The sequence below is a fragment of the Talpa europaea genome, assembly GCF_964194135.1.
Source record: "Talpa europaea genome assembly, chromosome: 13".
Taxonomy (NCBI): domain Eukaryota; kingdom Metazoa; phylum Chordata; class Mammalia; order Eulipotyphla; family Talpidae; genus Talpa; species Talpa europaea.
The window spans coordinates 23,235,072-23,262,617 of NC_140080.1; the positions used below are offsets into that span (position 1 = coordinate 23,235,072).

General features: G+C 37.8%; 1 protein-coding gene across 2 annotated transcripts in view; it reads left to right on the forward strand.

Annotated features, from left to right (window-relative positions):
• Positions 1-18,123, forward strand: part of MEGF10 (multiple EGF like domains 10) — a gene marked incomplete at both ends in the record, with an annotated part of 155,410 nt that extends 137,287 nt beyond the window's left edge. The window contains 8 exons of one of the 2 annotated variants that reach the window (XM_084252922.1): positions 1,470-1,598; positions 4,368-4,496; positions 6,721-6,957; positions 8,553-8,680; positions 10,027-10,168; positions 15,091-15,135; positions 15,913-16,119; positions 17,936-18,123. In XM_084252922.1, the coding sequence (XP_084109048.1) occupies positions 1,470-1,598; positions 4,368-4,496; positions 6,721-6,957; positions 8,553-8,680; positions 10,027-10,168; positions 15,091-15,135; positions 15,913-16,119; positions 17,936-18,123 (1,205 nt within the window). The remainder of the gene's footprint in view (positions 1-1,469; positions 1,599-4,367; positions 4,497-6,720; positions 6,958-8,552; positions 8,681-10,026; positions 10,169-15,090; positions 15,136-15,912; positions 16,120-17,935) is intronic. The other variant, XM_084252921.1, reaches the window with a different exon arrangement.
• Between the last annotated feature and the right edge of the window lie 9,423 nt (positions 18,124-27,546).

Here is a 27,546-nt window from a genome sequence, read left to right on the forward strand (position 1 = left end):
CTCCCTGCATTTGCATAGTGGCCCTGCCACTGCCATTTGCAAGTGTGTGACTTAGAGCACTCAGGGCTCACTTCCCATCTAGAGGACAAGAATATTCTCCCTGCATTTCCAGGCTACTGTAAAGAGTCAATCAGAGTATGTATGAAAAGAACCTGGCATAGAGGAGGTACTAAATAAACATATGACAATGGTGGGTGTTTGGGGGCTGGTGTCTTTGTTAAGCCTCTGTTTATTGAAACTTGAGCATTCCTTCAAACCTCACTATAAAAAGGAAAAATAAAAGACACCTGTGATTCTGGGGAACAGTCCCCAACTATTGAAACTTTCATAATGCCAATGAGCCCTGAATACCCTTGTAGGGCAGCTGCTGGCCCAAGAAAACCAATAGAGCTTGTAAACATCTTTGGTCCAAGGATCCAGGCATCTGGGTCTTGAAAATTGTGCAGCAGTGAGAAGACTTGTTAATTTTTTTAATTTTTATTTATTTATTTAAATTTTATTTTTATATTCCCCATAAAATTACAACCCCCTTATTTTGACCCCAACCCCTCCTTTCCCCGCCCCCCACCCCCCATAGAGTGTCTCTGGTTCATAGTTGTTTGTTGATTTTGACATTTTCTTTCTTATAGTTATTCTTTTCCCTTATTTAAGTTTTCTAGATTCCTGCTATGAATGAGACCATCCAGTGTTTTTCTTTTTCTTTCTGGCATATTTTGCTGAGCATGATCCCTTCCAGCTCCATCCATGTTGCTGCAAATTGCATGTGTTTATCTTTTTTGAATGCTGAGTAATATTCCATGGTGTATATGGACCACATCTTCTTGATCCAGTCATCTAGTTTTGGGCATTTGGGTTGTTTCCAAAGCTTAGCTATTGCAAGACTTGTTAATTTTTTTTTGTAAGACTTGTTAATTTTTGTAAGACTTGTTAATTTTATTTTTAAAGCACCTGTAAAGTGCAGGGTTTTTTGAAATTCAGCATTCTACCACACACCTTTGGTGAAGGAGATAATATTAGCTTAGTAAGTAATGGATACAGCAGACTTTCTGTACTGAGTAAGAACATCAAGGTAATTTTAACATAACTCACTGTTTTCAATCCATGGAATCTGAATCCTGGATTCTAAGAGTTGAGGGAAAGAATGAAAGGAAGTACCTCATACTCTGAGGATTTGAAGGGATGCTTTGTTAGAAGACTTTAGTCTTGTTTCCAGGGCTACAGAGTTACTATTACAGTCATAGTTCAACTGGAAGGTATGCAACTGTTCTGCCTCCTGCTTATGAATCACAACCTCCTTGCAAGAAGCCTGTCTTGGGATCTGAGAAATATTTGTGACTTGAGCTAAGCCATGTACTCTTGTCTTGGTCACTTTCTAACAGTCCTTCAAGTTTAAAGACAAATGTGTCGGAGACACGAGCTGTCTCTCCTCAGCAGCCTCTTGACTCCTGCTGTCCTTTCTCCTCACACAGGATGTCCTCTGGGGTTTTATGGGAAGGACTGTGCCTTGATATGCCAGTGCCAAAACGGAGCTGACTGTGACCACATCTCCGGACAGTGTACTTGCCGCACCGGGTTCATGGGGAAGCACTGTGAGCAGAGTAAGTATGAAGACATGCTATCTCTAGAACACTACATGTTCACCTAGAATCAATTTTCCTAGATACCTGAACACACGATGGCAGAACCCACAACTTTTAAGTTGTTTGAGTTGATGGCTAATCACTCGTCAGCTCTGTTGACTTTCCCTCCCAGAGACCTGGCCGCTTGGGGATCCTTGCTGGCGGTTTTACCCTCGAAATTCTTCTGAGTAATTACTCAGAGCTCTGGGTGGAGGGGGCATGGCTATAAGGATGAAGACAGAATTCAAGTTTTCCATCTGTTCATCCTGGCTCATTCTTCCTCTTTCTTATTTTTGGAACAAGGTTTGCTCAGGGTTTTAAAGGAACCAGCCAAACTCTCTTCCTGGGCAGAGGCCTCCAGGGTCTCAGTGGTGGGGAGAGGGCTCCGAACCCAGGACCTGCCCCACTGTAGGTGAGGAAACAAATCCACGTAGACTTTCAACAGGCTACACTACAGAATATGTTTATACCGTTTCCACTAACAACTCCTATTTTAGTTTTACCAACTTTCAAGACAGCATATTGCTTTAAAACTTTGCTTTGTAAAAATTCCACTCTTGGAAAATGACCCATCCTGTTTTTCCATTTCTACCCTATTAGCTATAAGAAAAGGGCTATAAGAACATTAGTCCTAGACTGAGTATTTCAAATTGGTTCATTGTCCTTTTCCTCTACAACTTTTCAGTCAGTATTTAAGGTGAATAAGCAAGGTCTTAGAGCTCTATGAGGTACTCACTTCTTATTGTAAATGGCAAGAAAGTGTGCAGGACATTTCCCACTCACCAGAGGCTGCACTGTGGGGAAGGACGCATGGCTGGAAGAGCAAGGTTGATCAGCCTCCAGTACACTAGTAATAAAGCATCACACTCCCTTCACGCACAGGCACCTTCACATCACCCCTGGACAGCCAGGTTGTCCCACTCTTGAAAGTTAAACATTAAAATATTTTTATATCCTCCTGTCTAACAAATATAACCAAGAGTGACAACCAGCTTGGACAGAGACAGCCCAATTTTAGATCCGCACTGCAAGTTCACTTAATCTTGAAACATATACCAAGTCACACATCTGCCCATTTGTACATTGTCTCTTTGTGTAAATAATATGTGTGTAGGTGGGTAAAATGTCTAAAAAGTATGTGTGTATACATAGAAACCAGAATAGGCTGTAAGCTGTTTTTAGCTTAAATGTCAGCTAGTTATGGTCTTATTAAGTAATAGACTCATTCATTCATTTATTCATTCATTCATTTGCTTAATTTTATTTATTTTTTAAAGATTTATTAATTCATGCATACAAGAACTGGGGTACAGGCCAGAGGTGCAGGGGGGTGAGAGGATTCACCAGAGTCAGAATGGGGAACAGAACAGGCGGATTGACTGAAATACACTGCTGAGGGGAACAGCAGGCAAGTCAGGAGAGGTCTGCTGTGCCATGTGAGTCACCTCCCTGGCCAGGGATCAAACTCCTGCTGCAGTGGCTGCCGTTAGCTTGATAGTGCTGACGCTTAACCTCTTGCACCACCAGGAAGACCCCTATTTGCTTAATTTTAAATTGAGGTAATATTGAGATACCCCCATCAGGTATTACCATCATAGTGTGCCTACCACCAATTCCCCCATATTCCACCATCATAGACCATTATGCTTCCTCCCCTCTGTGTTCTTACCCCTCCCCCAAATAAAAGTGCTTCCATCACTACTCTGAACATCAAATTTAAAGTGTCCCGATTATTGGAGAATTCTTCCAATGCTCCTTTGTAAACAGAAACTCTGGGTTTGACAGAGAATTCTAATAATGGCACATCGCCCCCTGCTGCTCACTTTTCAAAAAACATCTGTATTTTTTCTTGATTTTAGGCTCAACATGCCTGAACTATTTAAAATTCATGCCCAACTTTTACTAAGATGACCTCATTAAAGTTCCACTATTTTCTCTCCACCTACAACCTGCAAATCTAAATTATGAACCGTTCTGTTGTAATTGAAGTTCTGATCTAGAAATTCCAAAACATGCTCCCCTCCCTTTTCTCCTATCCCTAGCTAATGCGGGTCAAAATGTCCCTGTGGAAGGATTTCTGGGCCAACAGTAAGATATACATGTTCTTTTATTTTTAAGATTTATTTATTCATGCATACAAGAACCAGGTACAGGCCAGATGTGTGGGAAGTTGAGAGGATTCACCAGAGACAGAGCAGGGAACAGAACAGGCAGACTGGCTGAAATACATTGCTGAGGTCTGCCGCGTCATGTGGATATCTCCCTGGCCAGAATCGAATCCATGCTGCAGAGGCTGTGGACAACTTCCCAGCACTGTGCTCAACCTCCTGCGCCACCAGGGAGGCCCAATATACATGTTCTTAAGGAAACATTTCTAGCTTGTACTTTTTGTTCTACTCCCCTCCCATTCCACAGTTCTGTCTGGTGGAGTCATCTCAAATTCCCCATCATCAGTTGTTTTAGGATCCCACAGGATAAACCTGTGGGTACTCCCTGACTGGGTACACCCATCAGGGAGGGTGTGCAAAATTCCAAAATCCAAAAGTGTCAGAAGCCATAATGAAGAGCTTAGTCTTCGAGCCTGTGATACCTGACCTCTGAGTCCCATCTTGGTTCAGGAAATGCTGGGTGGTACAAATCTGCCTGAACAGGACTAAACCCCTCCAGATACAGCACATACTGAAAGAGACAACCTGGCCCCACATTTCCAAAACTGGAGAGCCCTATTGAACTCTCCTCTCCTCTCAGAGTGCCCTGCAGGTACATATGGCTATGGCTGTCGCCAGATATGTGACTGTCTGAACAACTCTACTTGTGACCACATCACTGGGACCTGTTATTGCAGCCCAGGATGGAAGGGGGCACGATGTGATCAAGGTAAGGGCCTAGTAAATAGAATTTCCTTGTGTTGTGTGACTGCCTACCTCTCAACATTATGTTCTCTGCCGTCATGACATATAATCCTCATCATGACTTTGCAAAGTGTAGCTGCTTATTTATTTAGTTGTCAGATGACTGCCTTATTGTTGCCATCTTACAGATGAAGAGGAAATTCAAGTTCAGAGAGGCTGAGTACTTTTCCCAAAGTCATATAGCTAATATGCAGAATATGTCTGGGTTTTGATGCCAAGCTTTTCTGGTTCCAAAATGCATGAGCTTTCCAATGTGACTACAACTTTATTGGGATAAAAAATAATGATTTATATGTATATAAATTTATATGATTTATATGATTTATATGTATAAATTATTATTCTTTAAATATAATTATATGCTCTAATTATACTGTTATATATTATGTACTATGCAGTTATGTGTAAACATATGTATATAATAAAATATACATAGCACATATATACAACACAAAGTATACAATTTGATAAAATCTGACATATGTTTATGACATGAAGTCATCACCACGATAAAGATAATAAATACATTCATCACCCCCAAAAGTTTACTGTTTGCCATTATTGCCCTTTAAGCCCCAGACCATCACTGTTCTACTTTCTGTCACTATAAATTAGTATGCATTTTTTAAATTTCAAATAAATGGAATCATACTGTACTCTTGTCTAATTTTGTTTGCTCACCATAATTATTTTGAGATTGAACCATGTTGTATATATCAGTTGTCCTGTTCTGTTTGTTGCTGCAGAGTAATCCACTGTGTGAATATATCACATTCATTTACCCATTCACCTGGTGATGGACATTTGGATTGTTTCCTGTTTGGGGTATTGAAGATAAAACTGCTATGAACCATAGCGTATCAAGTTTTTTATTAGGCATATGCTTTTATTTCTGTAGGGTCAATTCATAGGAGTAAATAATGGGGTCATAGAGAAGGGATATGTTTACCTTCTTAATAAGCTTGTGCCTGTGTTTTTTGTGCCACCAGGGGAGGCCCATTGTGCCTGTGGTTTTTAACTAAAGTGTGTGTCCACTTCGCCGAGTCTGATTCTGGGGTCACTGGACCGTTTGAGAAAGTTATTCAAGTGGTTCTGAAACATGGCCTCAGAGAGCTACTACTGTATGCGATGCTTTTCATTGGTAAAAAGCATATGGACAAAGAGCTTTAGAAAATTTATAGTGTTCTAGGCGAGTTAAACTGTAGGCCACGTAGGCATTCTTATTTTCTTTTGTAACAAAACTTTTATATGCTCACAATTAATATTTGGCTGTCATAACACTAGGATAAATTCCACAATCACGTCACTATTACAAATGCTTTGAAATGGCATTACACTCACAGTGTTCCACTTTTCAGGTCTAGCATTCAGAATCACAAAGTCATAGGGACATTTGAACTGAATTACCTTCTTTGAGGTCAGTTTCCTCATTTATAGATAGTGAAACTGTAGCCTAAGAACTTAAGAGAAAGTTCAAATACCTGTATCAGGTTTGTTTTTTGTTTGGGTTTTTTTTTTTTTTTTTTTGATGTCAGGTTTCTTAACTCAATCCATATCTTTAGCTTTCTCACTGAAGGGAACATGAGGAAGAACTATATAAAGCTGAATTTTTAATTTAATGGGTATAGTTTTAGGATGATGTTATCAGGTATATAACAATATCTTCTGAGGTAAAACACCTGTTGAAATTAGTGTAGTGTAGATCTTGATCTTGGGCTAGATATATAATGGGGTTATTTTTGCTTGAAAGGAAAATTATTATTAGAAATGCTAAAGATAGACATTAATTAAGTTAGGCAGTTGAGATATTTAGGAGTTAGCCCTTGATGGGCTTAATAGTGGATAATAAATAGGTTACAACAAAAGTTAGGTAAATTATTACCCTCAATTAATTTCTCATCTAAGTGTTTAATCTGAAATATATCAGAAGCACCCAAACCCTGCTACCTCTGGATTCAGAAAATCTTATCTCTTTTTTGAGGTTTAGAACCGACTTTTTCTGGGTACAAACAAGTCAACATCTGAAAATGAGGATTTTTTTTTCCCTTCCTGCTATTTCCAAAAGTTAACATTTCATGAACTGAAAATATCCAGGCATTAGCACAGTAGGAGATTCTTGTAAATAGAGATCAAACATTTATCCAGTACATTGTCATCCTTATTCACATCCCTTTTTCTCCTTTTTCTAGCTGGTGTAATAATAGTTGGAAATCTGAACAGCTTAAGCCGAACCAGTACGGCTCTGCCTGCTGATTCCTACCAGATCGGGGCCATTGCAGGCATCATCATTCTTGTCCTAGTTGTTCTCTTCCTCCTGGCGTTGTTCATTATTTATAGACACAAGCAGAAGGGAAAGGAATCGAGCATGCCAGCAGTTACCTATACCCCTGCTATGAGGGTCATGAATGCAGACTATGCCATTTCAGGTGAGACTAGAGTCATTAGAGATATTTCACTCCTTGAAAAGTAAGGTTTCCTGGTTCTTTGAAACCAGGTGTTTGCCTGTGCTGCTGCTGTTACTGTCAATTAGCCTTAAGAAAATGTTCTTTGAAAAAGTGTTTTTAAAGATGTCTTTCCTATGCTCACAGTAATAAAACTCATTACTGTTGGATTCTGTGAGGCTTTTAAAACTGCTTACATTGGGTGGTTGCTTTGGACTTTGTGGGTTTTAACCAGGAAGAAGCTTTGCTGGGCACCCAGTCCCAAGCCTTTGTCATACATGGGGGGCAGTGGAGAGGGGAGACAGTGGTGATCACTTTACCAAAGTTATGGAGCAGATGAGAGACCAGGACCTGGTCTTCTGTCTCTGCCCTTGGGTTCTTTCCATAGTGCCTTCCAGCAGTTCCCTGGGCCCACATGAGTTATTAACTAAATAGCAACCAAAGATTATTAGAAACGGCTTTTTGGTCTTAACAAGAACAAAGGCAGTTTTTTGTTTGGTTGGTTTTTTTTTTTAATTTTTTATATATTTCTTACATCATTCTTCATTTTTGCACAATGTATGCATTTTCATCTTGGTTATAGTCCCCATACAATTGCACCCCCTTAATTTTGACCCCAATCCCTCCTCTCCCCACCTCTCCCCACCCCCTGCAGTGTGTCTCTGGTTTATAGTTCCTTGTTGATTTTGATTTTTTCTTTATTATAGTTTAGAAAACCTAAACAGAAGCAGTTTTTTAAAGAAAACTCTTCTTCTGAGTCTTCCTTTTTTTTTTTTTTTTTTAAGATTTATTTATTATTTATTTATACAAGCTCTGGGTACAGTCAGAGCGCGGGAGGGTGAGAGAATTCACCAGAGCCAGAGCGGAGAGCAGAGCAGGCAGAGTGATGAAGCACACTGCTGAGGGGAGCAGGGGGCAGCAGGAGAGGTCTGCGCGCCATGTGGGACCCTCACCCGGTGGCCAGGGATCGACTGGCGCTGCAGAGGCTTCGCAGCCCAGCGCTCCACCACTGCACCACCGGGGAGGCCCCTGAGCCTTTCTGATACAAGTCCCTGTAAAAGTAAATTTTATAAGTAACACACTCAATTATCAGAAGTAACCACCTAAGCTGGGGAATTTGGAAACTTAAAAAACTAATTTGGGGATAATATTGAAGGTGTTCAGGTGGGCTACATGTTGATGAAAAGTGATTCTGGGGAAAAATGTATAGTAGCTGATTTACTTAGTTTTTACTAGCATTTACATTTTTACTACAGAATATCGCATCAAGAACACAAGTGTTTTTTAAAATGAAAGGAAATTTATAGTAGAAGTTGCTTTGAAACCATGTCTTCCCAGCTTGTACAAGCCCCAAAGCAAAGAGCAGTTATTTGTGGATATTATCATACTTTTCAAGGAGGCAAGTGGGAAAGCAGATGCCTGCTGCTTCTAGATGCTTTGCTGAGTATTCCAGGCAGCAGGCATTCTGCCCAGCTTGTGATATGGAACTCGTCCAAACATTTGTTCTTACTGTTTTGCTTCCCTTTTTCCACACCTATTAGGGGAGCCTACCATCTTAACCATTGCCTCTCATCTTGCAGAAACCCTGCCTCACAGCAATGGTGGAAATGCTAACAGCCATTACTTCACTAATCCCAGTTACCACACACTCACCCAGTGTGCCACTTCCCCACATGTCAACAACAGGGACAGGATCACCATTGCAAAGGTGAGAGAAAATGCTCAAGTCTTTGAAGGTTGGTAGGGGCAGAGGAAGAAACAAGCATGTTTTGAGGGCTGCTGTGTGCCAGATGCTGCTCTTGGTACTCTACACTGTCATCCTTATTCACATCCCTTTTTCTCCTTTTTCTAGCTGGTGTAATAATAGTTGGAAATCTGAACAGCTTAAGCCGAACCAGTACGGCTCTGCCTGCTGATTCCTACCAGATCGGGGCCATTGCAGGCATCATCATTCTTGTCCTAGTTGTTCTCTATATATGTCATCTCATTTATTCTACACAGTCTTGTATATTAGCATCTCAAGCTTACTGACAAAAACAAAACACACCCTGAGTAATGGGGAGTTTAAGTCTTTTCTAAACACAGCCAGGCAGCTAGTGAGTGAGGCAGCTGCAACGTGAGTCAGTCTCCCCATTGCTTTACCTAGGACTATTTCCATTATACCTCTTTAGGAAAATGTTTTTAACATTGCATGAAGTTTTAAAATAATGTCTCATAGTTGACCTATAGAAGATCCAGTCCTGGGTAAACTTGCCAAGTTTATCTTTTCTAGGTACCTGTCTTCTAGTGCTCTTTCCTGGCCCTTGTTTCATAGCAACAACAGTAACATGCATTTGTTTAGGTTGAACCACTTGCAGTTGAATTTTGTAGGTCAAAAATAATCAAATGGATACTGTATGCCCAGCAATTGTAATTATTTTACAAATATAAACCCACAGCAGTCCTGTGAATCAAGAGTAATCATTATCTTGAAGAGGTTGGAGATCCAGGGCTGTTTGGATCTGGGGCTACTCCTGCCATAACCCCAACTCATCCCATGCTCTGACATCCCAAACATTTCTCCTTTTCAATTGCACCCCAAGTTATATGTCCAATCCCTATTGTCTAATTCTAGCTCTCAATTAGAAGAAAACCAAGCTAATTAAATCAATGCAGTTGCAATTAAATTAATGCAGCTGGATTTTAATTATAGTGCCTCATAGTTAAATAGCACTTCACATCCTCAGGAGACTGTCATATTCATCATTGCATTTGTTCTCATACACATTCAGGGCGGGAAGCAAAGTAGATCATCTTATCTCATTTTGCAGTTAAGAAACTGCACAAAGTTGCTAGTGACTCATACAAATCAGACTGTGTTTGACAAGTACTCCTGCTGCCTCCTCATTCCACCAAGTCAGAAACTGTCACCCTTGCCCCTTAACTGGACTCACTTTCCCGTAAGGACCAGCCCTAGACGCATGCCATGAACTTGCTTTCCCCAGATCAGTTACACTGCGCTCCTCCATATTATGTTCTCCTTTTTAATCTTTTATTATTTATATTATTTAACAGTCAAAAAACAATCAACTATTTGTGAATCTGAAAAATGTGAATCCAGGAAAGAGGGGTCCTCTGGTGGACTGCACGGGTACTCTGCCCGCAGACTGGAAACATGGCGGCTACCTCAACGAGCTCGGCAAGTTCTTCGTTCTCTGTCATCAACAGGGCACTGCTATCCTAGATTTGTCTGTGCCAAAGCAATCTAAGGAAAATATGCATCAAAACTAAAACAAGAGAATTATACTTAATACCTATATAAGGCTGATTACATTTCTAAAGTTTAATTTACTCAACAAACACTTATTGAGATCTTAGTATGTGTCAGGAATGGATAAAAAGTGACAGGAATCTCTGCCTGCTTGTAACTTATTTTCTTTTTTTTTTTAAGGTTTATGTGGGGGGGTGAGAGGATTCACCAGAGACAGAGTGGGGAGCAGAACAGGCAGATCTACTGAAATACACTGCTGAGAGGAGCAGTGGGCAAGTCAGGAGAGGTCTGCTGCGCCATGTTGGTAGCTCCCGGCCAGCTGGGGGATTGAACTCGTGCTGCAGAGGCTGCAGACAGCTTCATAGGTTACATCTTAACCCCTTGCGCCACCAGGGAGGCCCTAACTTATTTTCTAACTCTACATATAATGACCTAAATCTATCACCATCATCATCATCATCATTATCATCATCATCATTATCATCATCTCCATGTTACACTTGAGAGACTAAATCATAAAAAGAGTTGTCACTTTGGCAAGGTCTCCAGCTCTACCAAGTGGTAGAGCTGGGATTTGGGCCTAGTTATCTTGCACTCATCTTTGGTTCTCTTTTAATATGAGGTACTTGCATTTGAGGCCCATTTCCTATTTTAGGTGAGGAAGTGAGAGATCAACAGCAATATAACAGGTCAGTGTCTCACAGAGGTTTTGGAATCAGGACCCCTTTCACATTCTTTAAAGTTATCAAGGGTCCCAGAGAGCCTTATGAATTATACCTATGGATCTTTACCATATTACAAATTAAAACTAAGAGCATTTAAAATCATTGTTTTAAATGTACTTATAATAACAAAAATGTATTTATCATAACAAAAATCTCATTTCATGAGAACATAAAATGCATTTTTATGAAAAACAAGTACATTTTCTTCACAAATAAATCATAAGAAGAGTAGTCATGTCTTATACATTTATAAAATAGGGCCTCCCTGGTGGCGCAGCGGTTGAGCACAGGGTTGCAAAGCTGCCCGCAGCCTCTACAGCGCTGGTTCGATCCCCGGCCACTGGGCTAGGGTCCCACATGGCGCGCAGACTTCTCCTGCTGCCCGCTGCTCCCCTCAGCAGTGTATTTCGTCAGTCTGCCTGTTCTGCTCTCCCCTCTGGCTCTGGTGAATTCTCTCATCCTCCCGTGCTTCTGACTGTACCCAGTGCTTGTATAAACAAATAAATAAATCTTTAAAAAAAAAGTTTATAAAATCTCTGTAACATCTGGCTTAATAGAGCATAGTGAATTGTCATATCTGCTTCTACATTCATTCAGTAATGAGTCACGCTTGGTAGAGCTCCTGGAAAACACTTGAAAGACAATGAAAGTGAAAGACGAAGACAATATTGTTGTGTTACTATGAGAATAGTTTTGGTCTCTTGGCCCTTGTGTGAAGTTGATGGGGATTCCTACACCTCAGTTAAAGTACTGCTGTGAACCCCATCTGTAAGCATGCGCACCTTATTTTCAGGCAGGAGCTTGGAGATAAGCAAGGTGTGAGATGCCTTGGGGCATCAAACCCTTTCATACGTATTTATTTGGATGGAGGGAAATTGCCAGGAAGCTCAAAAGTTGATATTTGGATAAGCAAACAATTTTTTTTTTACTACCTGAACCATAATTTAAATTAAAAATTGTAGTTTATCTGAAATTCAAATTTAACTGGTCTTCCTGTGTTTTCATTTGTTAAATCTGGTCATCCTGCTGGGCAGACTTTTCCATGAATCTTGTTTTATATAGGAGTAAACTGGGAAACACAGAGAGGTGAGCTTTCTTGTCTAAGAGTTATGCAAGGAAGAGAGTAAAGCCAGGTCTCAAAGGTTGTCTTTTGACTGTTACCCTCTGATCCTTCTGTGAACACCTTATATGTCAATTCACCTGAATTAGATATAGGAACCAATCCTTGTAGGCTCTGGCAGCCCCTCTTACTATAGAAATGCAAATGTCTAAGTAAGAAAATGGGTACAAATTCTTAACTTATCTACATTAATCTATCCATAGGATGTGTATATCTAAACATAGTAAAATTGTGTATCACTATATCAGATTCATCATAATCTTAATAAAGCCATTTAACATTGGGAAATCTTTTAAAGACCAAATTACATTAATAATTTAGTTCTAAAAGTACATGAATGATACTCTGTACACTACTACTTGGCATAAATACAGGAAAAGTTTCTCATTCAACCTTCATCTCCTGTAATTTGTTCGAACTCCAGAACACATAGCTCCCCACAGTGGTCACATGAACTCCTCTATTTTCTGCCTCAATTATACCCAGGGGAATATAGAATCTTGGCTGGAAATTCTGGATCTCCTTGGTTAATTCCCATTCAAAAGAAATTCTGAATTTAATGAGCCTTTAAAATTGTTGCCCAGAAAAAGTCCTTCCTTACAAAGAGCAGAGTGAAGCCCATTATGGATGATGAGGTGTGTAGGGCTCTTAAATGATGGAAAAATTGTTGTGATGTTGGCAGAAAGAACTCTGAACTTGATACAAAAGGCCTGAGATCAATTCCTGCTTCTGTTACATGACTCTGGGCCAATCATTTCCCTGTGAGCCCTGATTTGTTCATTTGTAAAATAGGGAAAATGATTCTCTTCTGGCTCATTGTGTAAATTAGATTAAACCGAGCACTTAAAAACACCTGTCCAGGGATTTAGGACATATGGATGTTAATGAGGAAACCTACCTGTACACACCCTTTTTAAAACAGAGCTCTGATCCTCCAAGGCAATAAAAAGAGAATTTGCAAGGTGGCTGGTCTCATAGTCCCAACTCTTGGTCCCTAATGTACTATCCACCCCATGCTTTTCTTTTCTATAAGGCTTTGGCTTAACATAGCTAAAACCACATTGGGTTTTTCTTATTGTTTTTTTTTTTTTAAGATTTTATTTATTCATGCACAGGAGAACCGGGGTACAGGCTAGATGTGTGGGAGAGTGAGAGGATTCACCAGAGATGGAGGGGGAACAGGCAGACTGAAATACACTGCTGAGGGGAGTAGCAGGTGAGACAGGAGAGGTCTGCCACACCATGTGGTATCTCCATGGCCAGCTGGGATGGAACCTGCACTGCAGAGGCTGCAGACAGCTTCACAGTGCTATGCTCAACCACCTGTGCCACCAGGGAGACCCCACATTGGGTTTTTAACAAAAGATTGCTATAATATGGAGATATTCAGTGGACTTTGACAAACAATAACATAGAGTTCTTTAGTAAGGCAGCTCTCAGAGGCTAGAGGCCCTGTCCACTTTTACGGGTCCCTTTAAGAGTGGGAAAATCCCCAAGAAGACCCTTGGTTCGGATACTATCTACAAGTTAAGATCACAAAGATGATGTTCAGGATTAATAATTTGCTAGACAAATATACAGAACTCACTGAAAAACTGTTAAAATCATGGTAACAATTTATCTCAACAAAGGGGTTCACATTACAACCAGTCAGGAGAAGACACACAGGGGCAGAGTCCAGGAAAATTCAAAAACAAAACTTCTAGTTGTCCTTTCCAGAGTAATCATGGGAAGTGCTAACTTTTTCTGGCAAAAAATGGTAACAAAAATATAGAATACTGCCAACCAGGGAAACTCACCTCAGACTTGGTTACATGGATGTAGTTGATCGCCTATGTGATTGACTGTTACTCTCCAGCCTGTCTGGAGATGGAATTGATACCAACTGACCAAACTCCCTCCCTTATATCACTTTGTTAGTCCTAGGCTTCCCTGGAAAATAAAAACACTCTGATCAGGCAGGACATTCCCAGGACTTAGGCATCGCCTCCCAGGAACAAAGGGTCTTGCTTTGGCAAAGTAATTCTTTACCACACACCCTTTTAGTCTGCCTGCCTGCGAAACTCTCTGCCTTTCTCATCAGCTGGGATCTTGGCTAAGCTTGACAACCCAGGCCCGCAAGCTGGTGCCTAACAAAGGAAAATGTTCCTATTTCCTGTCCCCACAATGATTGAAATTAGACACGCCTGCTCCCTTTAGGGTATTCTCCCTCTTTTCTCCATAAAAGTGTGTCTCGATGGGATATCACCATCGGAAATTGAATTTAACATCACAAAGAAAAATACAGAGTTTCAGGGAGTTCACGCCCTTGCCATTATCATATTACTTGAATGTTCATCATCAGTCATTACTTTTTTTTTTTTACCTAAGTCCATAATATTCCTTTAAAATATCACTGAAAATGCCTTAGAATGCTTACAGATGATAGACTAAAGCTGAAGATACCATAATACCTTAAGTGTTGCAGTCATTGGGACATCTTTCAAATCTTTGGCACTTTGGAGTTTACAAACTATATAAACTATTAACTTACATAGTTTACTATATATAGTTAACTTAACCACTGTGAAGCCTTGAAAGGCAGGTTTTGTTTTTCTCATTTTAGAATTCAGAAAATCAACTATCTTGCCCAAAGTTATATGGCTAATATGCTTTGAAATTTACTTCTTTTATTTAAGTTCTGATCCTGAATGGGTCCCTTCCACTGAGCAACCTTGAATCAAGTGTACTAATTCATGTGTGTCTCAGTTTCTATACAGAACTGATCACTTTTCTCAGTCACTATAAATGAGTAGGAGAATGATCAGAATAATATAGATGGATTTTTTAATTCTAAGCACTGGGGACATCTGGCACAATGGACCTGGTACTGTAAAGGCTTGAAAATTAGTTCCTTGAGTACTTCTTTCAATGGGGAGATAGTAGATACTCAAACCATCTTAGTCCTTAACCTTGGGATATTTGATGAATTTTCTCTTGCTGTCCGTTCTCACTGGGCACCTTTTTTTCTTCCTTTATCACAGGTGCTTTTGGACTTGACAGAAGTTACATGGGAAAATCCTTGAAAGGTATGGCATAAATTCAACAAAGAAATACATTTATCAGAATTACAACTTTAAAAATTTATTCCAAAAACAGAAATAATTTGTTAAATGAACAAGAGTGGCACTGCAAGAAAATACACAATTGTTAAAATAGTAAATTATTTCAACAAATGCACAAACTGGTTCGACTGACATCAAGAGAGTGACTGTAGTGAATGTTGTTAAAGCCTAAGTCTTGGAGAACAAAACTTTAGTTTACTGGGGAAGCAATCATATTTTCTTTGAAAGAAGTATGGCTGATATGAAGAGAGAGATATGAAAAAAAAAATAGCAGAGGAAATAGGAAGATATCAGCAATGTTACCTGTTAACTGAGGCCTGCTCTTAGGAGGAATTTGAGTAATAACCTCACATGCTGGTACTGAGGTTTTACAAGAAAACCTCACAGCACAAGTACCTTCCTTACCTTGATAATCAGTCTTTTTGTGCTTCTAGCAACAGCTGGTTTCTTGACTGAAGCCTTTGAAAATTTAAAAGTGAACAGTAAAAATAGAATGGAATTAATTGTATTTGGATATGATACTCAAAATGAAATTCAAGTTCATAATCACTTACCTTAGAGAGGATCTAAAATTATTTTAGAGAGGAACAATTTTATAGCAAATTCTCTTCAAAATGAGTGGAAAATGTTTAGTGTTATTTTCAGTACATATAATTATAACTAGCTGCAAAGAAAAAGAAGCAATCTTCCCAGATAAATTATCGCCAAGAAAAAAATTATGTTGTTCATCTCTCTTCACAGACCTGGGAAAGAATTCTGAATATAACTCAAGTAACTGCTCCCTAAGCAGTTCTGAAAACCCCTATGCCACAATTAAAGACCCACCTGTACTCATCCCCAAAAACTCAGAGTGTGGCTATGTGGAAATGAAGTCGCCAGCACGGAGAGATTCCCCATATGCAGAGATCAACAACTCAACTTCAGCCAACAAAAATGTTTATGAAGTTGGTGAGTTCTCCTGATGCACAAAAGAACCTAATAGATAGGAATTTTTTAAAAACAATTTTAATGTCTTTGAGAATACAATAGCAGTTCATATAAACCTTATTAAAAATTGTGGCCAATTTTTAAATGAAACCCATCTTTTTAGTGATCATATTAATTGATGTCAAATGAATTTTTCAGGGAAAATGACATTTAGAAAATTTAAAGTAATTTTCCTTATCTCCCACCCAATCATCTTTTGTTTGTAACTGTAGTATTTTGGCGTGCCTGTGGAATTGCATATATGTCCTATTAGCTAATGTGTCAAGTTAGTCAAAATAAATGGCTCAAGTGGATTAAACAGCTGCTTTTAGCAGGATTAAAGCAGTTTACTTTTAAATTTATCTCACATATTAGTGATGTCCTCAGATGTGAGCCTGATACAAATTAACATACATAAATTAATGATAATTTAATTTAAAAGTAAAGTTACTTTGTAGCAAATGATATTTGCAGCTATCATTTGGGGAAGTTAAAACATATCAGAGCTGTCATTGGCTAGATATTAGAGCTACATATTTTAATCATTTTGTCTATTTCATTAGTCATAATTTAAACTAAAAAATTCTGTAAGACTTATAAATGAAGTAACTGGTTATTAGTAATTCTTTGTATGCCATAGCAATATAACTGGAAAGAGAAATCTATAATGATTTTTAAAATATTAAGACAGGTTTTGAAAAGTTGTTAACGATTCCCCTTTGAGTGATCCTATAATCCCAAGATGGAAACACATCTGAGAGCCTACATCCTGAGTCCTAAAGTTTCACGACATGTTACATGTTTCCATGAGTTGCATTAACCTGAGAGAACCTCAGTCTCTTCACCTTTAGAGTAAGGGGTTGATTATCTGCAAGGATTTTTCAGATAATAATTTACATCGGGGTTTCTGAATGCCCCTTGATGTCTTCATCCCAACCACACAGACATTCATTTTGACCACCATTTGTGTGTGTTAGTAACTTTTATGTTACTAAATAGAGATCATTTGTGTCTGTGTTTTTAAAGATTTATTTTATACTTGTATTTTATATTTATATACTTTGTATTTATAAATATATATTTATATACTTTATATTTATTTATTCTTGTGTGTTTCAAATTTGTTTTATTTATTTATGCATGCAAGAACTGGATGTAGGCCAGAGCTACGGGGTGATGAGAGGATTTACCAGAGACAGAGTGGGGAGCAGAACAGGCAGAGCTGCTGGAATATACTGCTGAGGGGAGCAGTGGGCGAGACAGGAGAGTTCTGCTGCACCATGTGGGTTAGCTCCCTGGCCGGGGATCGAATTCATGCCTCAGTGCCTGGCAATAGCTTGATAGCGCCGAGACTTAACCCCTGAGCCACAAGGGAAGCCCAAGAGAGCATTTGTTTTGAAAAATAATTCTTCCTTACATTTATATAAAAGTTCTTCTGGGGCCTCCCCGGTGGCGCAGTGGTTGAGCCCTGGGTTGCGAAGCTGCCCATAGACTCTGCAGCTCCGGTTCTGTCCCCGGCCGCCAGGCAAGGGTCCCACATGGCGCGCAGACCTCTCCTGCCGCTGGCTGCTCCCTCAGCAGTGTACTTTGTCAGTCTGCCTGTTCTGCTCCCTGCTCTGGCTCTGGTGAATTCTCTCACCCTCCGGTGCTTCTGACTGTACCCAGTGCTTGTATAAATAAATAAATAAATCTTGAAAAAAAAAAAGTTCTTCTGTGTGTTTGGTATTTGCAAAAAAATGCTATATTCTATTTTTAAGACATTTCCATTGCTAATGCATTGTGTCCCTGGTTGTCACAGAACCTACAGTCAGTGTTGTCCAAGGAATATTCAGCAATAATGGACATCTCACCCAGGATCCATATGACCTCCCAAAGAACAGTCACATCCCTTGCCATTATGACCTGCTGCCAGTTCGAGACAGTTCATCCTCCCCCAAGCAAGAGGATGGTGGTGGCAGCAGTACCAGTAGCAGCAGCAGTGAATGACACCAAAGGACCACTGGGTAGCCACTGGAACCCCTTTTAGAACTGCACTTCAGTTCTTTTCCATCCTCAAGTTTGCCACCTTACACGAATGTTAATCTACTTGGTAGGCAGTTGTTGGATGTGAACCAGAAGGCTCAAAGCTCACTGACTGTAGGTCCTATTTGTGCAGTTGGTATGGAAGGAGATATCAATGTGATTTCTCATTCCTGATAGTTTTAGAACTGTACCCGTGAAGCATGACTTATTGTAAAATCTTGACTAAAAGCATGACCTTGCAGAACTCCTTCGGAGAAACGGGTTGTGGTTGATATTGGTGTTATTGCTTGAAAAATTAAAATTCAAATATTTTCTTGCTCATTTGCTTTGCAGAGCTGTACCTAGGATTGTGCAGTTTACCATAAAATCTACTTCGTGACAGTGTGAATCACTAAACACGTAGAAGGAAAGGAGAACATTAGTCCTTTCATTTTTTTTTCAGCTAGACTCAAAAGTATAGGGATAATACAAAACCAGGAGGAAACATTCTGCCAAGTGGCACAGTTGGACAGACTTTGAATAAAATCTAGAAGTGGTAGCAAATTTAAATATGAAAACTTTAGATTTTTTTTAAATAAAGAAATGTATAATTAGAATTACTTTAGGAATACTAGAATTATTATAGGAGTGAGTATACAGATGTGCCAAGCAGAGGTGATTCTTCTCTCTGTTTGACCCTAGGCCCACTTTAGATCTATGCCATCATTCTGATCACTGTCTCCATCATATACATTCTCCACTTGAGATCCATAACATATCAATTTTTATTTCATCAGTAGAAAAATGGATAATTTTATTTTTGACAGACTGGATTGAATGAGTGTATAATGATAGGAAAATGTAAATTTTAAGTGTAAGAAAATGCTTAAGTTTTGTAAGCCTTTAGTAATACATGCTGTAATATAGAATTAGCAGAAGTTTTGATTAATTTTTTTCTAGAAGTAACTGAAATATTTTTGTGCATATTTGAGAAGAGGGCACTTTCCTTTTATTAATTGTTGGTTTAGAGAAACTATGCTTAAGCTGGTCTTTTGCATTGCTAATATGACATGTACCCCATTTTTCATTAATTTGTATTTCCATTTTTAAGTTGTATATCCTATGTTTTGTAGTGCTTGAATTGTTAATGAAAAAATATATGTTCATTGTTTCTTGTATCATTGACACTTTTTGCTTGATAAAAATGCATTGTTCTTTTTTCTTTTGCAAGGAGATGAAAAATATATCATTCAAATCAACTGAAATTGGTTATTACTAAAATAGTACAATAACTCTAGATGATAACTTAAAGTTGAAATGGAGAAGCTTTTTAATATTCCAAAGTGGGGTTCCTTTTGATCTGTGGGTTCCCTGAGCCTGTGTTAAATCAGAGCAAAGGCGTGTTGAGAGCAACTGTTACCATACAAGTACCACAGATTAATCTTACTGAAGACCTTCATTAGGGTGCTCATGTAATTGACTATTCAAATTGGGGTATGTTTGAATGTAAATGAGGGCTTTGTTAATAATTTATCTGCTGTGGTTTCCAGCAAACAAGAACAGATGGTCATCTTGTGTGTACTCACACATTAACATTTTTACTCCAAGATAGTTGTCTCATAAGAAGGCTGATAGGATGCAAGAAAGCCAGTTTCTACTCCTTGGACCCACCTTAGCAATGACTGAATGAGGGAGCATGCAATATACATATAAGGTATTGACCCAGCCTCTTATTACGTTGGGATATACAGTGATCTTGTGTCACACACCTGGGCCTGGGGTGGTGGTTTTGTCACGTAGATGATACAACTTAGAGCATTCACTCCTTCCATGGCTGTTTCTTTTAGGGAACCCCAAATTAATTCAAGGAAATATGGAGTGCCTGGAACACAAGTTAGCAACAATTGATTTATTTCAACAATTATCCACTGCCTGACCCTTGACTCTAGGACATAGGATCTAATTGAGGCACCAGTGGGTCAGTAACCACAATGAGTCCTTTTTCGGTAAGAAAAAAATAAGACATTTCCTCCTTTTCTAAGGATTATCTCTGCAGAGCTCTGTGGTAAGTTTGCGTTTTCTCTTTACTTCCTGGAGATTAAAAAAAAAAAAACAAACAAACAAACAGAAAGACTGCTTCTTTTCTAATTTCACTATTTTAAAAAAGAAAGCCTCATGTCGAGGCAACACAACTTTTAGCAAAACACCCACGCAACAGATTGAAATCCCAAGAACAGTGCTCTTCTTCCTGTGAATTCTTTCTGACAAAAGCATTGCTCAGACTAACTGTAGTCCTGAAACATTTGTATCTGAGGTGACTCTAACTTAATCAGTATTCACTCAGGACGTTTTAAACATTGGGACACACATATTATCTTGGGTATTGTTAGAACTACATGTATTTGTGGAGGAGTCATCGAGAAGTTAAAATTTTCTTGGTATTTGGATACAGACTTGGGTAAAGAGAGAAATACTTTTGTCAAATGAAAATTAAGGAAGAGGTATTTTTCAGGTGGAAATTTTCCAGATATGTCCAATTTAATTTGATGGTGATATCACTTTTTTTTTTTAAAGATTTATTTATTCATGCATACAAGAACTGGGGCACAAGCCAGATGTTCGAGAGGGTGAGAGGATTCACCAGAGACAGAGCAGGGAACAGAATAGGCAGAGTGATTAAAATACACTGCTGAGGGGAGCAGCGGATGAGTCAGAAGAGGTCTACTGCACCATGTGGGCAGCTCTTTGGCAGGTTGGGATGGAACCCTTGCTGCAGACGCTGCGGACAGCCCCACGGTGCTACGCTCAGCTGCCTGCACCACCAGGGGAGGCTCTGATATCACTCTTTATACATGTGGATCTATTTGCATGACCTTTGAGCCTATATTAATATTTGTCCCCTAAAAATTATTTCTTCCCTATATCCCGTAGTGGTCAAAGTTCATGAAAACCTAGCAAAAGACATTCAGGTGAGAATATCATCAAAACTACTGTTCTTTACCTATTATATTAGAAAATCTTCTAGTTGTAGTTATATAGAAATAAATTAAAATTGGCCCAAAATATAGGTCATACACTTGCTTTAATACAGAAAATGCTATTTGTAGTTAATTATATAAGTAGTATGTACAATTACTTACAGAACATGACATAAATTCCCCTTCTATGCTAACATGGTTGTGTTAAATAGAGTTTACTGTGTTTAATTTAGCATTATCTCCATGGAAAATTATATTCGCTAATGTAATGTAGAGGTTTATAATTGGACCATTGTAACCTGTCACAGCCAAATCCATTAGCACAAGTACTATGAATTTTGAGAAATGAAAGGTGGTTATTTTGACTCCAAATAGCCACAATAGCAGTTATTAATTATCAAGATTTTTAAATAATAAATATTGCAAAAGTTACACAAGAATATCACTATATTATTTAGAATTCTTGTTAATATTAGAAGTCCACTTAACACTTAAGATGAAATCATGAAAAGTGAGAATTAAGTTTACATTTTTCTAAATAACAAATATTCTGTCTGTGGCTAACATGTCTTCATTGCTCAAACTAAGTACTCAAGAGATATTTTGGTTTTAGAGGTTTTTTGTTATGAAAATGTATATAGATAAGTAAGGGTGAATCACATGGTGATTCAAGAATGGATGTTCATTTATTAAGTAAAAATGTACAGGAAACTGCTCTTTAGTGTGTTCTTAATATTGTTATCCTAACCCTGGGTATGCTTATCTAGTTCAATATTTAATATAGGCTTCATTTTGATATGAACAAATTGCAATATATATATTTTTTAAAGGCTCAAAGTAGCAAACAAAAAGATAAAACATTGCTGATTGTAGCAAAGAAAAATGCTTTCAGCACTAAAATATCTATTTTCCAAAGATGATGAAATTTCATTAGTATTAACCTACATTGTCATTTATATCACCAAACAAATCTAATGATTAATGCAATAAACTTTATAATAAAATACTTTAGTGTTTATTTCTATATCTCTTTCTATTGTTAATTAACAAGAAAAAAAACATAATCCTACTGGAAAAACAGTATTTTTTCATATGTGGCCCCATAGCACTTTATATATACATTTAAAAAGATTATATTTTATTATACGTAATAGCACATGTGTCTGCTTTCCCTTCAGACTACTTGTTCCGAAGGATAGAGGCAACATTTTTCCATATTTGGATCCCAGAACCCAGGTTAGTAACTCAGAGTCAGGTCCTCTGGAAAAAGTTTTAGGATATCTTATGTGATTTGCTTTTTAAATCTCAGTAGTCTATTAAAGCTTTCTTATATAATTAAAACATTTTGAAGTATTCACTTTATAGCACTGTATTCTAGGGATCAAATATGAATAAAACATTGCTTCTTCTTTTAATAACTGCTTATTTACTGAGGGCTCAGTGCCAAGCACAGTAGGGAATACAAAAAAATATAAGGCAGGAGCTATTTTGAAGTAGGAGGTTATTTAGGTAGGGAAGTAAAGTCTCTGTTTGACTTTGTAAGTCACTTAATTTCTCAGAACCTTGGTCTCTATATTATAATGTGTTGGAAATAATGGTACCTATTTCATAATGTTTTGTGGGAATTTAATAACTTTCTATATACAAAACACTTCAGTATATAGCACACAGAAGATGACCATCAAATGTTAGCTATCATTATTATTATTATGAAAAATTAGCTAGTAACACAAGCCAGTTTGCAATAATCAGATGAATGATGAGGCTGGTAAATCAGAAGTGAGCATTTAATAAATATTATAAAAGCTATATGTTAGTGTCAGCATATCCTGATCTCTATCCTGATTTTTGTACTATCACAAAATTCCATACATATTTTATTTCTACAGTAGCAATTTAGGAAAGCAACAACAATATGATTTCATCTTCCAGTAGATTATCTTAGTAACAATTGAGAATGCTTTTGTATAGAATGCTTGCATATAGATTCCTGGGAAGAAGGTGGTCTAGTCTCACATTCCCCAGTATAGCCATCCAGAAAAAAATCAGGAACTGAATTTGGCAGCCCGAAGAGGTTTCACATACAGTAATACTTCAAGCCCTTGAGGCATGAGACCCTTAAAAGAAGATGCAGATGGGGCTGGGAGAGTGGGAAAGACAAAAAGTAAATGGGAGTTGTTAGCTGAGGACTTTGGAGATGTTGCTTGGGGCGAGCCAGTTGACCTGGGGATAGATTAAGACAAAGTAAGGAAAGAAAGCTTATGCTGTTTGCATTATGCAGCTTTGAGAGAGGTGTACTATCCCTAGATAATGGCTTATCAGAGGGTGTTTGTGTGTGTGGCAGTTTCCATGATGGAGAAGGAATGAGAGAAGTGTGAGGGTTGTGGGGACAAGAAAGGCCTTTTTCTGTGAAATGAGATTCTTTTGACAGGTGGCTTTGGTTCAAAGATTCCCATTGGCCTAACCTAAACTTTCATAGAATGGTGCTAACAGTGGAAGATACTTCCTGTTTTCTCTTCCTCATGGGATCATACTTTTATCAAGCTAAAGAGACTATCTAACCCAAGTGCATCTAGGTAAAAATATGCTTTGTGGAATCTACTCTATGGAACATCTGTGTGGTCTGTTTTATGGTGGCACTCTGATTCTCTACATAAATCTATGCCTCCTTTTTTTTTGGTCTTGGCCTGGTGATCTAAGTGTTGTGTGAGTGTTTAACAACCAGGTCTTACTTAAAAGTCACTCCATGACATAAATACTCCCACCATGGTCAATTACCAGCATGACATCACTCAATAAAGAGTTAAGAAGAGATGCTCACTAGCCTGCCATCATCAGTGTTTCTGCAATGCAGGGACAATAAATGTAAATGACCTCAAGGCTATAACCAATGGTAAAAGGTCATAAAATAATTTAAATGGATGTTTTGACTACTTATTACTCTTGAAAATATAATTTATTTAATAAGTTTACATTTTTAATTTTAATAATGCCTGTGCTTAACAACTGGCTCACAAAATTCCTGAAAATTTAATAATTGGCTATCTCAAGCTTGAATGAACTGCTTCAGCATGTTGTTAGGTTACCACAACCCTTATTTCTAATTGCTCAAGGTGAGGTGGGGCCTGTGATCACCACCCAAAACATTGACATGGACTCAATGTGATGTAGGAGCTGGAAGGGATCTCTGCATTTTTTCTGCTACCCTTTTCATTTTATATCTAGAAAAACTGAGCTTCAGAAAGTGTATACATTTAAGTAAGCACTTATTTACAGAAAAGATGATGGGCACTAGATACCCTCTGTTGTTTTCCCTCTAATTATATTTATTGAGGGAAGTAGTTTACATTACTGTATTTATTTTAGGGATTTTAGGTTCAAATGTGACAAATGTATGTTTTCACACCATACTCACCACCCAAACCTCAATAATCTTCCACCATGCTCCATTGCCTTCTCTCTCTTCCCCAATCTTACTCAGCCACCCTTCCCCCTGGTTACCTCAGTTTTGCAGTCAGATGTCAATTTTTTGTTATTGGTTTGGTTTTGTCTGTGATAAACATTTCTTTTTCATGTGCTTATTGGCCATCTCTATGTCTTCTTAGAAAAAGTGTCTATTTAGCTCTTCTGTGCACTTTATGATTGGGTTTACTGTTTTTGGTTTTTTTTTTTTTTTGAGTTGCATGAGTTCTTTAAATATTTTGGATGTCAGCCTTTATCAGATGTATGATATGCAAATATTTTCTCCCATTTAGTAAGATGTCTTTTTGTTTAAAAGAAACATGATAGGGTTTGTGTGTGTGTCTCTCTCTCTGTGTGTGTGTGTGTGTGTGTGTGTGTTTGATATGCAGAAGCTTTTTAGTTTGATATAATCCCATTCATTTATATTTGCTATTACTTCACTTGTCATTGGAAACAAATCCCCAATGACATCACTGAAGCCAAAGTCTTGGAATGTTTTGTCTATTTTTTTACTTCAATGTATTTTACAGTTTTCGGTCTTATATCCATGTCTTTAATCCATTTTGAGTTAATTTTATCCAAGATGTGAGGTGGTGATCTAGTTCCGTTCTTTTGCATGTGGCTGTAAAGTTTTTCCAGCACCATTTGTTGAAGAAACTCTCCTTTTGCCAGTTTATGCAACTTTGTTATAGATTGTCTTTAGAAGTGAGGGTTAATTTCTGGACTCTCAGTTCTGTTCCATTGGTCTGTGTGTCTGTTTTTGTTCCAGTACCAAACTACTTTGATTACTATAAATTTGCCAGCTACCATGAAGTTTGGGAGTATGATACTACCACTCTTCTTTTTTGTTTATTCTTTCTTTCTTAATAGAGCCTCAGTAATTTAGCCATGAAGGGACCTTCCTTATGAGTGAGTTTCCTGTGAAGCAATTGATTGAAATGTCACTTTACAAATATCCTAGACTTTATCTAATATATAAATGTTTAGCATAAGGTTTTATTTATGAATTGCCATTCAGAAAAAATATATACTTCTGCATTGTTGAATCATACCATTGTTTAAAACTATTGTGTTCTGAATTCCTTAACTTTGCAAAGGACCCACTTGAGGCTTTTTCCAGAACTGATGCCCAATTAGCAGAGACCATTAAAAATGAATGACTAATGTCATAAGGATTACATTGACTGTTTTCTTCATAATGTACTAGCTTTCAAAAGACTAATATTTCTTCTCAATAAATAGCTGGGCACTTATAAATATCCATTGCTATCCTTTTTGTTTGAATTGTGGTTGTAAGCTTATTAAGTAAAAAAAAAAAAGCATAGACTATTTATTTGTATTGGAAGTAGATTTTGGTATTTGCAGAAAATAAACTGAAATTGAATCACTTAACAAAGGTAATTTTCAAACACCAGAATGAAAAGGAACGATTTTTCTTACCTGCCTGAATGTTGAAAGAGAAAGTTGATAGGCTCACCTGAAATGTTGATCCCCAGAAAGAATATATTATTTTTAAAAAGTCAAGGAAAGGATGTGAAAAAGCTAGGAAAAAAAGATGCCGAGGCTCAAAATATTGCTATTTTTCCTGGTAGAGAAATGCACAAGGTGGTTGCAGTGAATACCTTTCAACCTGGATTGACAAAACATGTCTACAAATTAATTACTAAAAAATGCTTGTGTACAAAGTATTTTATAATTATTATCATTATTGGGTAATGAGCATATTTTGAAAAAATGAAAATGAAAAATGCTTTTGTGTTATTAAAAGAAGAGCGCCATCTACATGTGTATATCTGTAAGCATAAAATAGGTTTCCATTAGATTATTTTATTTGAATGAACAATATTAGAACATCTGTACTACATTAAATACTTTGGATGCTTTTAGAGCAAAGTCAATATTAGCATGAATAGTAAGAAGTTATAGTACCATTAAACAAAAATGTAAAGACAAAGCATAATCTTTTAAACATTGTCACTCAACTGTATTTATTACATAATATTTTACAAATTTCTATTTTTTACTATTATCAATTCTAAAAAGTTACTCAAACCAAGAAAGCATGTCTCAGAATAATCATATCACCATCCAAGGTAACGACTTGAAGAAAAACAATTGCTTGCATGTTATTCTGAAATATTCATTTTTTTCAAGACCATGCTCTCCTTTTCATAGTCAGAACCCTTACATTTTTAGAAATTGGTTCAGAGGCTCAGGGAAAACAAATTCTCCAAGGAAAACTCAGAAGAATCTGAGAAAACCAGCAACTGCTCTGCGAGACATTGTAGGCGTTGAATGGAATGGCCCTTTGCCCAATGACAGAGCTCGCTGGTGAACTCAGCTCTTAGGGGTGTGATCATCCAGCACCCAAATCCCCTGGTCATGGTGTTCTTGAAATTTTTACTTGCAGCTGTTCTCAGCATCTTGTTACTTAAAGCATGCAAAAATGGAGACTGTTGCTTATAGATAGCCATTACTTTGTTGAATAGAATAAAAGCCTGTAGCATTCCAAAGAGGAACTGAAAATGTTGATTTCATTTCTCTCTAATAGTCTGTGGAGGATCATCTCACCCTTCCTTGAACTCCTTCCCCACTTTCTCCCATTCCACCAATGACAAACCACACTCTCTCTTCCAAATAACATTGTTTTGCAGTTCAAAGCAGATTTTGCTATTATATTTAAGAAATTACTATCCTCATTGTCTATTTTTACAGTGCTGTGGAAGTGGCCTTTATTGTGACTACTTCAATGTGTTCTAGGATTGAGTGGAGTATACACTGAATGGAAATTGTTTGATAATGATAGAAACAAGAGGGGATTTGGAGTTGGAAAGAGTGGTGCAGCTTTCCAGTTTTGAAACCTTGTATGATCTCAATCAAGGTAATTCATTTCACTCAACTCTATTCACTTGAAAAGAAAAGATAGTGACACTGTTCTTCCTCATAGAATTGGCATAATTTGTAAAGT